The sequence below is a fragment of the Oncorhynchus mykiss genome, chromosome 12, assembly GCF_057628025.1.
Source record: "Oncorhynchus mykiss isolate SJ-2025 chromosome 12, ASM5762802v1, whole genome shotgun sequence".
NCBI lineage: Eukaryota > Metazoa > Chordata > Actinopteri > Salmoniformes > Salmonidae > Oncorhynchus > Oncorhynchus mykiss.
This window is the reverse complement of record NC_143033.1, coordinates 55,300,430-55,315,583: the sequence shown is the minus strand read 5'-3', so window position 1 is coordinate 55,315,583 and position 15,154 is coordinate 55,300,430. Positions and strand designations below refer to the sequence as shown.

The following is a 15,154-nucleotide window of genomic DNA, read 5'->3' as shown; positions in this document are numbered from 1 at the left end:
ACACGTATGAAATGCTTGTAATTATACTTCAGTATTCCATAGTAACATCTGACAAAAATATCTAAAGACACTGAGGCAGCAACCTTTGTGAAAACTAATATTTGTGTCATTCTCAAAACTTTTGGCCACAACTGTACATTTGCAACATTTTCTAAAAGCATGTTTTCACTTTGTTATTATGGGGTATTGTGTGTAGATGGATTAATTATTAATTTTAAATCAAGTTTGAATTCAGGTTGTAACACAATGTGGAATAAATCAAGGGGTTTCAATACTTTCTGAAGGCAGTGTATGTTGGTTTCTCAGTCATTTTGATTGGTTTATTAGTAATTTCAAAGGTCCTGGCACCTTTGTCTAGAGTGCTGAAAGATGTCAGTGATACCAGTTTACACAACCTGGTCTCAGAGAATTTTGTATTATTCTGTAGTTAATCCGAGACACTTCATTTACTATGATATGTTACGTTTCGTATGGTATGTATTAATTTGTAGATGTCCATCATCCATTTCCTAAGGTATGCTACGAATTACAGGTTGTATGATACAGTATGTTACCAATAGCAATTCATACAATATGTTACGAAATCACAAAACGTACAATATGTTATAAATTTGCAAAACGTATGATATGTTACAACTTTGTTGTGGCTAACGTTGGCTAGGTGGCTAATATTAGCTAGCTGGCTAACGTTAGCTGGGAGAGGGTTAAGGTTATGAGTTAGGCTAACTCTTAGGGGAAGTGTTAGATAACATGCTAAGTAGTTGCAAAGTAGTTAAAAAGTAGTAAGTAGTTGCAAGGCGTTAATTAGCTAAAAAGTTGTCCATGTTGCGATTCGAACACACAACCTGACAGATGTATAAAATCGAGCACACCGCCATGCAATCTCTATAGACAAACATTAGCGGTAGAATGGCCTTACTGACGAGCTCAGTGACTTTCAACGTGGCACCGTCATAGGATGCCACCTTTCCAACAAATCAGTTCATCACATTTCTGCCCTGCTAGAGCTGCCCCGGTCAACTGTAAGTGCTGTTATTGTGAAGTGGAAAGGTCTAGTAGCAAAAATGGCTCAGCCGGGAAGTGGTAGGCCACACAAGCTCACAGAACGGGACTGCAAAGTGCTGAAGCACATAACGTGTAAAAATGGTCTGTCCTCGGTTACAACACTCACTACCGATTTACAAACTACCGCTTGAAGCAATGTTAGCACAATAATTGTTCATTGGGAGCTTCATGAAATGGGTTTCCATGGTAGAGCAGCCACACACAGGCCTAAGATCACCATGCAGCAGTGAAAACGCGTTCTTTGGAGTGATGAATCACTCTTCACCATCTGGCAGTCTGACGGACAAGTCTGGGTTTGGCAGATGCCAGGAGAACACAAGCTGCCCCAAATGCATAGTGCCAACCGTGAAGTTTGGTGGAGGAGGAATAATGGTCTGGTGCTGTTTTTCATAGTTTGGGCTAGGCCCTTTAGTTACAGTGAAGGGAAATCAAAAACGCTACTGCATACAATGACATTCTAGGTGATTCTGTGCTTCCATCTTTCAAACCAAATTAAATGTATTTATAAAGCCCTTCTTACATCAGCTGATATCTCAAAGTGCTGTACAGAAACCCTGCCTGAAACCCCAAACAGCAAGCAATGCAGGTGTAGAAGCACGGTGGCTAGGACAAACTCCCTAGAAAGGCCAGAACCTAGGAAGAAACCTAGAGAGGAACCAGGCTATGAGGGGTGGCCAGTCCTCTTATGGCTGTGCTGGGTGGAGATTATAACAGAACATGGCCAAGATGTTCAAATGTTCATAGATGACCAGCAGGGTCAATTAATAATAATCACAGTGGTTGTCGAGGGTGCAACAGGTCAGCGCCTCAGTCGTAAATGTCAGTTGGCTTTTCATAGCCGATCGTTCAGAGTATCTCTACCGCTCCTGCTGTCTCTAGAGAGTTGAAAACAGCAGGTCTGGGAGAGGTAGCACATCCGGTGAACAGGTCAGGGTTCCATAGCCGCAGGCAGAACAGTTGAAACCGGAGCAGCAACATGGCCAGGTGGACTGACTGGGGACAGCAAGGAGTCATCAGGCCAGGTAGTCCTGAGGCATGGTCCTAAGGCTCAGGTCCTCCGAGAGAGAGAAAGAAAAAGAGAAAGAGAGAAAGAAAGAGATAATTGGAGCGAGCATACTTAAATTCACACAGGACACCGGATGAGACAGAAGATATACTCCAGATATAACAGACTAACCCTAGCTCTCGACACATAAACTACTGCAGCATAAATACTGGGGGCTGAGACAGGAGAGGTCAGGAGAAGCTGTGGCCCCATCCGATGATACACCCAGACAGGGCCAAACAGGCAGGATATAACCCCACCCACTTTGCCAAAGCACAGCCCCCACACCACTAGAGGGATATCTTCAACAACCAATTTACCATCCTGAGACAAGGCAGAGTATAGCCCCGAGTATAGCCCAGCTTTGTGGCAACAGTTTGGGGAAGGCTATTTCCGGTTTCAGCATGACAATGCCCCTGTGCACAAAGCGAGGTACATACAGAAATGGTTTGTAGAGATCGGTGTGGAACAACTTGAATGGCCTGCACAGAGCCCTGACCTCAATCACATCAAACACCTTTGGAATGAATTGAAACGCCGACTGCGGGCCAGGCCTAATCACCCAACATCAGTGCCAGACTTCACTAATGCTTTTGTGGCTGAGTGGAAACAATTCCACGCAGCAATGTTCCAACATCTAGTGGAAAGCCTTTTCAGAAGAGTGGAGGCTCTTATAGCAGCAAAGAGGGGACCAACTCCATATTAATGCCCATGATTTTGGAATGAGATGTTCGACAAGCAGGTGTCCAAATACCTTTGGTCATGTAGTGTACAGTACAGTAGCATACTAATTTCAGTGACACTGATTTACTTTTACTATGTTATGTTTAGTCTATGAGACCAGGCTGGTTTACAGGATATCCAAAGTACCTTGACTGGGTGGGCAATACTGGCATCTGTTCAATGAGAGAGGAGATTAGGAGGGGGTTGTAATGGTGGAAGATGGCTGTAGTAGATGGCATGGCTAGGAAACTGCTTTTTGACTTTACATGAAACTAAACTAGAGTTTTTAATTCTGGTGCCGTAGCAGCCAAGGTAATAATGGCTGAAGTACTATTTTAATAATAATGGCTGAAGTAGTATTTTATGTGTTTCTGCTGTTCCCCAAATTGTTTTTAAAAGTGTTTTAATTGTGTAGAAATGCAGTAAATGAGCTTCAATTTTGTTAAAGTAAAAAATATTAATTTACATTAAGGCTAAATACATTTTTATGAAAAATATGTATTTCTTGGTGTGCCAGTTAAAGGGTTAAACAAGGTCACTGAAGTACAATTGCCACCTAATTTGGACAGATCTTATTAGTTTTCATTATCGTACTACTTGAAATAACATATCTTATCTCTCAAACAACAAAGTAGAAAAGAGTGACTTTGCTGTGGGCACTGGGAAGAGGAGGCTGGGGCCTTACCTGAACATTAGAGTGCCCATAGAAGTTGTTAGAAGAGAGGCTTTCACAAGAGGAAGGGGGACTTTGCACAGTTGGAGCACCTTTGCAGATGTTGGTCTTGAAAATAAATCTCCAAGCCTGTTGTGTGTTTAAGGACATGACCGTATTCTAATGAGCCCTGCTCTGCTCTGTGGAGCTCTTGAAGTGTGTCTGTGAAGCTGGGGAACAGATGTCCCCTGGGACTCATCTACAGCCTCCCCCCTGAGCCGCCAGCAAGACAAGGAAGGGGCTCCACTTTCTTCTCCATGGTGGGCAATTCTATTATATACAGCCATCAAATATTATTGCACGTGTGCATCCTTTCACCTTTTTGAATTGCAGACAGTATTTTGCATAATTACAGACAGATAAGGCCTGGTCTTGCAAGGTTGCCATCGAAACACAACTCATTGTCAGATTTGAAACCATGCAGCCCAGTTTGATACCGGGATCGTTCCACAAAATGAGTGCCTTTTGTGTCCCTTTGATATTTTAAGTAGAACTTGTGCACCAATATTGCATTTTAAAAGCATGTGACATTCAGTTAAGTGCCCTTTAATACAAACCACAGGGAGAATTCAATAAATCAGATTTCTTATATGAATAAAGACTTGCTAATGTGCCAAAACTCAGCATTTTGACAAGTCCCTCCTTGCGCCCTCTGTGACTTAAATGTAAAATGTATCCAAGTTCTCACCATAAATGTAAAGCCCTATTTATGTTGTTGCTTCGACAAAGTCATTTCTTATTTCATGTGATTAGTGATTCATTTACGTCTGTCCCTCATTTTAAGGTCAACCCTGTTATGTGAACTGAACTCTCATTTTAGTACGGTGAAAACGTTCCTTTTGAAATATTTTTTTCTAAAGAAATATTGAACATCTAATAGTGAAATTATATTGTTAAAAGGTGAGCTGGTTCGACCCTTTTTGGCAATTTTCTGGTGTTTTGTGGTGGAAAACTGAACAGGTCAACTCTGTTACCCATAGATAGGCATGGTACAATGTTTTAACAAAAAACAACACGAGCACTTCCATTTCCTGCGTAAAGCTGAAGTTGTAACGAGTCTGCAGCAATTTTAATGGTGTCTGCATCACTCAGAGGAGGTTTGGCAGAAAATGCTCTGTCGTCATTTATATGAAAGGGGGACAAATATGTACTGTCACTAAATATGATCATATTTATTTTACAGTTATAAGAAAGGTGAAATCTTATGGTAAGATGTTTCCAATTTGATTGTTGCTATATTTAGAAAGCATTTCAATAATTTCAAGCCCTATTCCCCCACGTTTGTTGAATAGGAAAAAAAAATATCAATGACTTTTTATACTTTCATATTTTCATAATATGTGTACTGTACTTGAGCTTGTGTCCTCACAAGTGAGTACACCTCAGCAATGTATAACTGTTTTTTTTTTTTTTTTTTTTTTTTACCAGAAAGGTGAGTTCCAGATCTTTCTAGAACTATGCAACAGTTCTAGTTATTTTTTATGGGCATCTCATGAAAAATATTTACTTTTTGGTATGTCTATTTAGGTAGAAATCTACATTTTGCATTATCATTCAATAAGTTTTAATAGCCACTTACTATATACCGATGTTCACCTCAGCCAATTTGTCTTTTCACTATTCCAACATAATGAAGGTTTAAGTGCCTATACCCTATGAATTGAGAATGCTTTTGAGTGCATAAGGGTGTTTGTTGTCTGTCCTATCAATTAAGGTACGTTTAAGGGAGGGGGTAGTCTTTTGAATTCTGTGACATAGAGTTATGTAGCTCGTGTGTTTAGGGATAATGTGCACATTAAAATGTAATCACAATCAGAAATGTAAAAAAAAAAATGGCACCCGGACGCTATTTACAGTTCAGGAGCATGATAATTCATGTTGACCGCATGAAATGTATTTGTCAAGCAGATTAAAGCGATAAAAGACTTCCATCTCGCTAAATGTATTATTAGTATAATGTCGCCATCTAGTGGTTAATTTGAGTACAGTGGCTGGTAGGCCTAACTGATATTTATGACTGGATTCATGAAAATGCTTGTGATAATGGGAAACTACACTTGTTTTGCTTGCATTGTTGACACGTTGTCCATTGTCCTTTGAGGGTGTATCGTTGTGACAAGTTACATAGTGGCGTTCCTTTCCTTGCCATACGAACTTCAATTACGACAGGTCTCACGTGATAATTGTGGTTCGCAACAAAGCTGCTCGCGCAACAATTTAAATCGTTCTCAAACATTCCATGACCGTTTCTTTCTCGTAACAACGGACAGGACTCTGGGGTGTTTCGTTGGTTGTGGTCGGGCACGATAAGTGTTTCTCTTAAGTTTAGCCTGCTAATGTTTGCCACAATGGACAGGCATCCCAAGCGAAGAGCGCAAATGACATTCAAGAAAAGTGAACCAAGTCAAAACGAAGATGACAGTGGGCCACCAGCTAGTAAGAAAAATGCAAGTGAAAGCGAGGAACCTGCATCTTCAACAGAGAGGCATCGAGGTGATGGAGAACAGAAAAGACCAGTGGGTAGGCCTAAAGGCAGTGGACGTTCTGGAAATAGTGTTAGTGGAGATGTTCAGGTTAGGCCTCAAGTTATTTTTAAAGCTGATAATAAATGGGGTGGTGATGGAGAGCTAATGCTCACAAGTTCATCACACCTCAAGGGAGCCATACAAGGTCAAACAGTTACATTTGAAAAGGAGAGTGCATCATCATTAGCCAGTAAACAGAGTAAAGCCACATTTGATTATCCCACGACATCTCAAGTGCTGGTCATCAAGGAGGAGATCATCACAACTGCTCCAGGTCAGGCCAAGGTCAAAGTTGACCAAGAACCTGCCACAACGCATCATCAAGGATGTCCACCTGTGGCTCCCACTATAGACTTCTCCAAACCGATCCATGTTGTCCACGAAAATGGGATGACCTTCACAGTATTGGATGGTAAAGCCATAACGCTCAGCAAAGTTCCATACCCACCACTTGTTCATGTGAATGTTCCGCCACCCCCAGTAAAGGTGAAGACTAGAGGGATGAATCTCACCATGCCACCATCAGAAGCAGGTATGACTAAGAGCTTATCTACTTTTTACATACGGATTGAATGTTTTTAATACTTTTCAACACATCATTGTCACGTATTGATTTCATGCACAGTCCAAAACTTTATGTGAAACATTTCCTTCTAGAAAATCTTGAAGTACCACAGAGCATAGACAGGAATGGCTACATCAAGAGGCCTATGAATGCGTTCATGGTCTGGGCGAGAATCCACAGGCCTGCCCTGTCCAAGGCCAACCCAACAGCCAATAATGCAGACATCAGTGTGCAGCTAGGAATAGAGTGGAGCATGCTTACTGAGGAAGAGAAGAGGCCCTACTATGTTGAAGCACGTAAACTCAAAGACAAGCACAGACAGGAGTTCCCAGGTAAGCAAAGAGCAGGCTGTCTACTCACTCACACCATTTAAGTCCATTTAAACATGTACAGTATAATTATCGGCTCATATATTTATCGTATTTCAAAACTCATAGCTCTGACACTTATGACCTTTACTTGCTTTTCAAGTGTTTGTTCACAATCTTCACCCATAATCATCACAGGTTGGATCTATCAGCCCAGACCTGGAAAAAGAAAGTGCTACCCTTCTGTGATGTCCTTTGCTCCTGAACCATCCTGCTGCTCTGCAGGGACAAGTGGACCTGCGGCTGAGTCTTATCCCATGACCATGATGACTATGGCCAATACTAACACCAGCTCCTGTGTTCCATACACACAGACCACAGGTAAAGCAATAGCTCACTATCAGGGTGGCTGGTGGATGCCCAAGTTTTACCAGCCACTCACATTTTTTTACCAGCCACATTTTTTTTCTGGATATAAATAATGAAGATAAATCACAGTAAAAGTCGGAAGTTTACATACACTTTGTTGGTTGGTGTCATTAACTTGTTTTTCAACCACTCCACGAATCCAGAACAACAGCAAAGGACCTTGTGAAGATGCTGGAGGAAACGGGTACAAAAGTATATACAGTTGAAGTCGGAAGTTTACATACACCTTAGCCAAATGCATTTAAACTCAGTTTTTCACAATTCCTGACATTTAATCCTAGTAAAACTGAATTCCCTGTCTTAGGTCAGTTAGGATCACCACATTATTTTAAGAATGCGAAATGTCAGAATGGCAGTAGAGAGAATGACTTATTTCAGCTTTTATTTCTTTCATCACATTCCTAGTGGGTCAGAAGTTTACATCTACACTCAATTAGTATTTGGCAGCATTGCCTTTAAATTGTGTAACTTGGGTCGGGTAGCCTTCCACAAGCTTCCCACAATAAGTTGGGTGAATTAGTACGTGTCAAAAGTTTGGACACCTACTCATTCAAGTTTTTTTTTCTATTATTTTCTACATTGTAGAATAATAGTGAAGACATCAAAACTATGGAATAATGTAGTAACCAAAAAAGTGTTAAACAAATCAAAATATATTTTTGATTGTAGATTCTTCAAAGTAGCCACCCTTTACCTTAATGACAGCTTTGCACACTCTTGGCATTCTCTCAACCAGCTTCATGAGGCAGTCACCTAGAATGCCTTCCAATTAACAGATGCGCCTTGCTAAAAAAAAAAGTGTAATTTGTGGAATTTCTTTCCTTAATGCGTTTTAGCCGTTCAGTTGTGTTGTGCCAAGGTAGGGGTGGTATACAAAAGATAGCCGTATTTGGTAAAAGACCAAGTCCATATTATGGCAAGAACAGCTCAAATAAGCAAAGAGAAATGACAGTCAATCATTACTTTAAGACATGAAGGTCAGTCAATCCGGAAAATTTCAAGAACTTTGAAAGGTTCTTCAAGTGCAGTCGCAAAAATCAAGCACTACGATAAAACTGGCTCTCGTGAGGACCGCCACAGGAAAGGAAGACCCAGAGTTACCTCTGCTGCAGAGGATAAGTTCATTAGATTTACCAATTGCAGCCCAAATAAATTGTCCACCGAGTTCAAGTAATAGACACATCTCAACATCAGCTGTTCAGAGGAGACTGTATGAATTGCCGCAAAGAAACCACTGCTAAAAGACACATATAAGAAGAGACTTGCTTGGGCCAAGAAACACGAGCAATGGACATTAGACCGGTGAAAATCTGTCCTTTGGTCTGATGATTCAAAATTTGAGATTTTTGGTTCCAACCGCAGTGTCTATGTGAGATGCAGAGTAGGTGAACGGATGATCTCCACATGTGTGGTTCCCACCGTGAAGCATGAATGAGGAGGTGTGGGGGTGTTTTGCTGGTGACACCATCTGTGATTTATTTAGAATTCAAGGTCCACTTAACCAGCATGGCTACCACAGCATTATTCAGTGATACGCCATCCCATCTGGTTTGCGCTTAATGGGACAATCATTTATTTAGGACAATGACCCAACACACCTCAAGGCTGTGTAAGTGCTATTTGACAAAGAAGGAGCGTGATGGCGTGCTGCATCAGATGACCTGTCTTCCACAATCGCCCGACTTCAATTGAGATGGTTTGGGATGAGTTGGACCGCAGAGTGGGAAAGGGAAAGCAGCCAACAAATGCTCTGCATATGTGGGAACTCCTTCAAGACATTTGGAAAAAGCATTCCAGTTGAAGCTGGTTGAGAATGCCAAGAGTGTGCAAAGGTTGGCTACTTTGAAGAATCTCAAATATAAAATGTTTTGATTTGTTTTAACACTTTTGGTTACGACCTGATTCCATAATGTGTTTTTTCATAGTTTGTCTTCACTATTATTCTACAATGTAGAAAATAGTAAAAATTAAGAAAAACTCTTGAATGAGTAGGCGTGTCCAAACTTTTGACTGGTACTGTATGTGTATTCTTTTACATGGGGTCTTTGGCTAAATAAAAACAATTCTCCCAAATGGTGTTAATTTTCCCACCCTGCTGGCTATCCCTCACCACACACACACTCATTAAGTGCACAAGTTTCTCCATACAACTAACATAGACTACGAAAACATACTTCTATTTTGATATCACCTAATTAACATTGTCATAAAGAACACATGTTCAGCTACATAAAAAGTGGTCCTCTTAGTCGGTAGAGGATTGCTCTTGCAAAGCCAAGAGTTGTGGGTTTGAGTCCTGCTGGGGCCACCCATTTGTAAATTGTATGCACGAATGACTGTAAGTCGCTTTGGATAAAAGTGTTTGCAAAATGGCATGTAATTATTTTTTATTTCTTGTGCGCTAATAGCGTTTCAAACGTCACTCGCTCTGAGACTTGGAGTGGTTGTTCCCCTTGCTCTGCAAGGGCCATGGCTTTTGTGGAGCGATGGGTAACGCTGCTTTGAGGGTGACTGTTGGCGATGTGTTCCTGGTTCGAGCCCAGGTAGGAGCGAGGAGAGTGACGGAAGCTATACTGTTACACTGGCAATACTAAAGTGCCTATAAGAACATCCAATAGTCAAAGGTTAATGAAATACAAATGGTATAGAGAGAAATAGTCAGATAATTCCTATAGTAACTACAACCTAAAACTTCTTACCTGGGAATATTGAAGACTGATGTTAAAAGGAACCTCCAGCTTTCATATGTTCTAAGCAAGGAATTTAAACGTTAGCTTTTTAGCATGGCACATATTGCACTTTTACTTTCTTCTCCAACACTTTGTTTGTTTTTACATTATTTAAACCAAATTGAACATTTATTTATTTGAGGCTAAATTGATTTTATTGATGTATTATATTAAGATAAAATAAGTGTTCATTCAGTATTGTTGTAATTGTCATTATTACAAATAAATACAAATCGGCCGATTAATCTGTATCTGCTTTTTTGGTCCTCCAATTATCGGTATCGGCGTTGAAAAATCATAATCGGTCGACCTCTAGTTATGATATCGTTTAGGACCTTGAGCGTGGCTGAGGTGCACCCATGACCAGCTCGGATACCAGATTGCATTTTAAAATATATATATATATACATATATTTTACCTTTTATTTAACCAGGCAAGTCAGTTAAGAACAAAATCTTATTTTCAATGACAGCATAGGAACAGTGGGTTAGCTGCCTGTTCAGGGGCAGAACGACAGATTTGTACCTTGCAACCTTCCAGTTACTAGTCCAACGCTCTAACTACTTGGCTACCCTGCATACCACTAGGATACGGTGGGATTCGAAATGGTCAGTGATCTGTTTGTTATTAACATGACTTTCGAAGACTTTAGAAAGGCAGGGTAGGATAGATATAGGTCTGTACCAGTTAGGGTCTAGAGTGTCACCCCCTTTGAAGAGTGGAATGAATGCGTCACCTTTCCAATCTTTAGGGATCTCAGATGATACGAAAGAGGTTGAACAAGCTAGTAATAGGGGTTGCAACAATTTCGACAGATAATTTTAGAAAGAGGGTCCAGATTGTCTAGCCCAGTTGATTTGTATGGGTCCAGATTTTTCAGATTTTTCAGAACATCAGCTATCTGGATTTGGGTGAAGGAGATTTGGGCAAGGCTTGGGTAAGTTGCTGTGGGGTTTGCAGAGCTGTTGACCGGGGTAGCCAGGTGGAAGGCATGGCCAGCCGTAGAAAAATGCTTATTGAAATGATCGATTATCGTAGATTTATCGGTGGTGAGTGTTTCCTAGCCTCAGTGCAGTGGGCAGCTGGGAGGAGGTGCTCTTATTCTCCAATGGCCTTTACAGTGTACCAGAACTTGTTGGAGTTTGTGCTACAGGATGCAAATTTCTGATAGGAAAGCAAAGGCTAGCTTTTTCAAACTGCCTGTGTATATTGGTTTCTATCTTCCCTGAAAAGTTGCATATCGGCCTCCCTGGTGGCGCAGTGGTCTAGGGCACTGCATTGCAGTGCTAGCTGTGCCACCAGAGACTCTGAGTTTGCACCCAGGCTCTGTCGCAGCTGGCCGCATCCGGGAGGTCTGTGGGGCGACGCACAATTGGCCTAGCGCTGTCCGGGTTAGGGAGGGTTTGGCCGGTAGGGATATCCTTGTCTCATCGCGCACTAGCGACTCCTGTGGCGCACTAACCAGGTCGCCAGGTGTACGGTGTTTCCTCCGACACATTGTTGCGGCTGGCTTCCGGGTTGGATGCGCGCTGTATTTAAGAAGCAGTGCGGCTTGGTTGGGTTGTGTTTCGGAGGCTTTCGACCTTCATCTCTCCCGAGCCCGTACGGGAGTTGTAGCGTAGCAAAATGGTAACTACTAACAATTGAATACCATGAAATTGGAGAGAAAGGGGTGTAAAATAAAATACATTTTTTAAAAGAAGTTGCATATCGCTGGGGCTATTCGATGCTAATGCAGTACGCCACAGGATGTTTTTGTGCTGGTCAAGGGCAGTCAGGTTTAGAGTGAACCAAGGGCTATATCTGTTCTTAGTTATACATTCTTTGAATGGGGCATGCTAATTTAAGATGGTGAGGAAAGCATTTTTAAAGAATAACCAGGCATTCTCTACTGACGGAATGAGGTCAGTACCCTTCCAGGATATCCAGACCAGGTCGATTTAGAAAGGCCTGCTCACTGACATTTTTTAGGGAGCGTTTGACAGTGATGAGGGGTGGTTGTTGACCGCGGTAATGAGGCAGTGATTGCTGAGACCCTGGTTGAAGACAGCGGAGGTGTATTTAGAGGGCAGGTTGGTCAAGATGATATCTATGAGGGTGCCCGTGTTTATGGATTTAGGGTTGTACCTGGTGGGTTCCATGATAATTTGTGTGAGATTGAGGGCATCTAGTTTAGATTGTAGGATGGCCAGGGTGTTAAGCATATCCCAGTTTAGGTTACATAACAGTACAATCTCTGAAGATAAATGGGGGGCAATTAATTAACATATGGTGTCCAGGGCACAGCTGGGGGCTGAGGGGGGTCTATAACAAGCAGCAACAGTGAGATAATTATTTCTGGAAAGGTGGATTTTTTGAAAGTAGAAACTCAAACCTTTTGGGTACAGACCGGGATAGCATGACAGAACTCTGCAGGCTGTCTCAGCAGTAGATTGCAACTCCACACCCTTTGGCAGTTCTATCTTGGTGGGAAATGTTGTAGTTGGGGATGGAAATTTCAGAATTTTTGGTGGCCTTCCTAAGCCAGGATTCAGACACGGCTCGGACATCAAGGTTGGCGGAGTGTGCTAAAACAGTGAATAAAACAAACTTTGGGAGGAGGCTTCTGATGTTAACATGCATGAAACCAATGATAGCATCTGGGGAATAGGAGTGGAACTAGGGGCTACAGGGCCTGGGTTAACCTCTACATCACCAGAGGAACAGAGGAGGAGTAGGATAAGGGCATGGCTAAAGGCTATAAGAACTGGCCGTCAAGTGCGTTGGAGACAGAGAATAAAAGTAACAGATTTCTGGCCGTGGTAGAATATATTCAAGGCATAATGTACAGACAAGGGTATGGTAGGATGTGAGTGCAGTGGAGGTAAACCTAAGTGTTGAGTGACGATGAGAGCGATTTCATCTCTGGACAGACAAGTTAAGCCAGGTAAGGTCTCCTCGTGTGTGTGGGGTGGGACAATATACTGTGTGCTTGACCTGCTCAGTTTTTTTACCACAACACCAGAAAATTGCCAAAAAGTGTAGAACGCGCTCACCTGCCTTTACACTATGATTTCACTATTAGATGTTCAATGTTTCTTTTTAATTTTTTTTGTTGTTTTGTTTAAAGGAATAGTTTCACCATATTAAAATGAGAGTTCAGTTCACGTAACAGGTTTGACCTTAAAATAAGGGACATATGTAAATTATTCACTAATCACATTAAATAATAATTTTCAGAAATTACTTTGTCAAAGCAACAAAATAACTACGGCTTTACAATGATGTTAAAAACGTAGACAGTTTAAATGGGTTAATCTTCCTAGAAGTCACAGAAGATGCATGGAGGGACATGTCAAAATACTGAATTTTCGCACTTAAGCAAGTCTTTGTTGATATTAAAAATTTGATTTATTGAATTTTCCTTGTCTATATTAAAGGCAGTTCATTTATTATAACATGCTTCTAAAATGTAATATTGGTGTACAGTTTCTACATAAAATATCAAAGGGATGCAAAAGTCACACTTTTCGTGGAATGATCCGGTTGCTGTAACAGTAAGAATAATACATCGTAGTATGAAGCTCAATACTGTAAATATTATGGTTTTGTCTTCCCTAGGCTCTAATGACCATGGTCTCCAGGTGGCTATAACGGCAGCTCCAAATGCCTCTCAGACTACCAGCCCAGTCTCCATATTCTTCCAGACTACTGCCTGCCCACATCCCCACCCAACAGCCACAACCTCTGGTGGTAAGCCTGCAGAACGCAAGCATGAAGCCAGTCACTCTGCCAGCAATCCTGAAGAAGCTCCCAAACCCAGAAAAATCAGCAGGCAACAGGCCTACTACAATTCTGCCAATGAGATGCCCTCAACAAGCATGGCATCCAGCTCCAGAGGTCTCCAAATGCCACTCCCTAACATGGCTCACACTCACATGTATCCTCCATCTCCCATGCCACATCCAGTGGGCCTCTTCCCCACCCCTCGCTTCCCCTTTGCTCCGCCCTACTTCATGCCTGGACCCAATTTTTATCCTCCAGGGTGAGCAATGAATGCTGTTTCATCTTGAATACCATTTAAGTTCTACTTAGGTATGCTGTTTGATGTTTTATACTTGTGAAGGTTAGTGGTGAAAATGTAATTATGGTCATTTGAAATGCCATCATCCTGGGATTGTTGTATTTTTTTTCAGATCATACCCTTACCTACACAGCCCATACTCCTACCCAGTTCTCCAACCCCAGGATTTCTCAAACCCCATGGCTACTCCCATGGCTACTCCGGGCTACCCCTATGATGACAACTACGATCAGCATGAGTCCACATTTTCCCTTCTCAACAGAGACTACCCGTTTCGGCAGAGTGGAGAGGGCGGGCAGAGATGTCAAGGGCAGGCCCCCACTGCCTCTGAGCTCCTAGGTTCGGTCCCACTTCTGGACGTACGTGCCCTGGAGAACGTCTTCACCAACTCTGCCAGTGTCCAGGAGGTCCAAGTCCCCAATGAGGAGGACGCAGAAGAAGTGCGCGTGATGAGAGTTCTCTAGGATCAAACCTAAGAGACATCCTTTAGCAAAATCCCTGATAGACTATTTGTTGTACATACAAAAACACATGAATTGTTACTGTTATTCTGAAATGTATTTTTAACGATTTAATACTGTTTTATGCGATCGACCACTGCTCTGCACAAAATTAAATGTCAAGTATTTTAAAGTGTTTGATAGGGGTTCTATTTATGCCTTTTTGTTCTACAAATACCTGGTTTGTAAGGAGAAAGGGGTGTTTTGCTGATTTTATGCAGACAGACACCAGCTGATATTTGTATAGAAATCCAATAAATTACAGTGCACCAATAATACATTGCAGAGTGGTAATTTAATCATGAGTTATACTTTTTACACAACTATAGCAAATACTTTACCCACAATATTGATAATATATTGCATGAATACATATACTGTTTATACATATTGCATGCAACGTGTTTTTCTCAAATGTAAATTAGGTTATGGTACAGTTGCCTGTTTTGCCATCTGTTATGAAATAGTTACATATCAATAGTTGGGGAA

General features: G+C 41.5%; 1 protein-coding gene across 1 annotated transcript; it reads left to right on the top strand.

Moving 5' to 3' along the window:
- Positions 1-5,801: 5,801 nt before the first annotated feature.
- On the top strand, positions 5,802-14,941 carry LOC110537786 (transcription factor SOX-30). Its single transcript, XM_021624173.3, has 5 exons — positions 5,802-6,602; positions 6,728-6,967; positions 7,142-7,324; positions 13,703-14,126; positions 14,278-14,941. Exons 1-5 carry the CDS (start codon positions 5,882-5,884, stop codon positions 14,627-14,629), a joined length of 1,920 nt encoding a protein of 639 aa, XP_021479848.2. The 5' UTR covers positions 5,802-5,881; the 3' UTR covers positions 14,630-14,941.
- Positions 14,942-15,154: the final 213 nt, after the last annotated feature.

Bases quoted from the DNA above. Each gene is read 5' to 3' on its own strand.
- LOC110537786 (XM_021624173.3), top strand. From the start codon at position 5,882: ATGTTTGCCACAATGGACAGGCATCCCAAGCGAAGAGCGCAAATGACA. The intron at 6,968-7,141 runs GTAAGCAAAGAG...TAATCATCACAG, and splicing joins GCACAGACAGGAGTTCCCAG to GTTGGATCTATCAGCCCAGA. The intron at 7,325-13,702 runs GTAAAGCAATAG...TGTCTTCCCTAG, and splicing joins TCCATACACACAGACCACAG to GCTCTAATGACCATGGTCTC.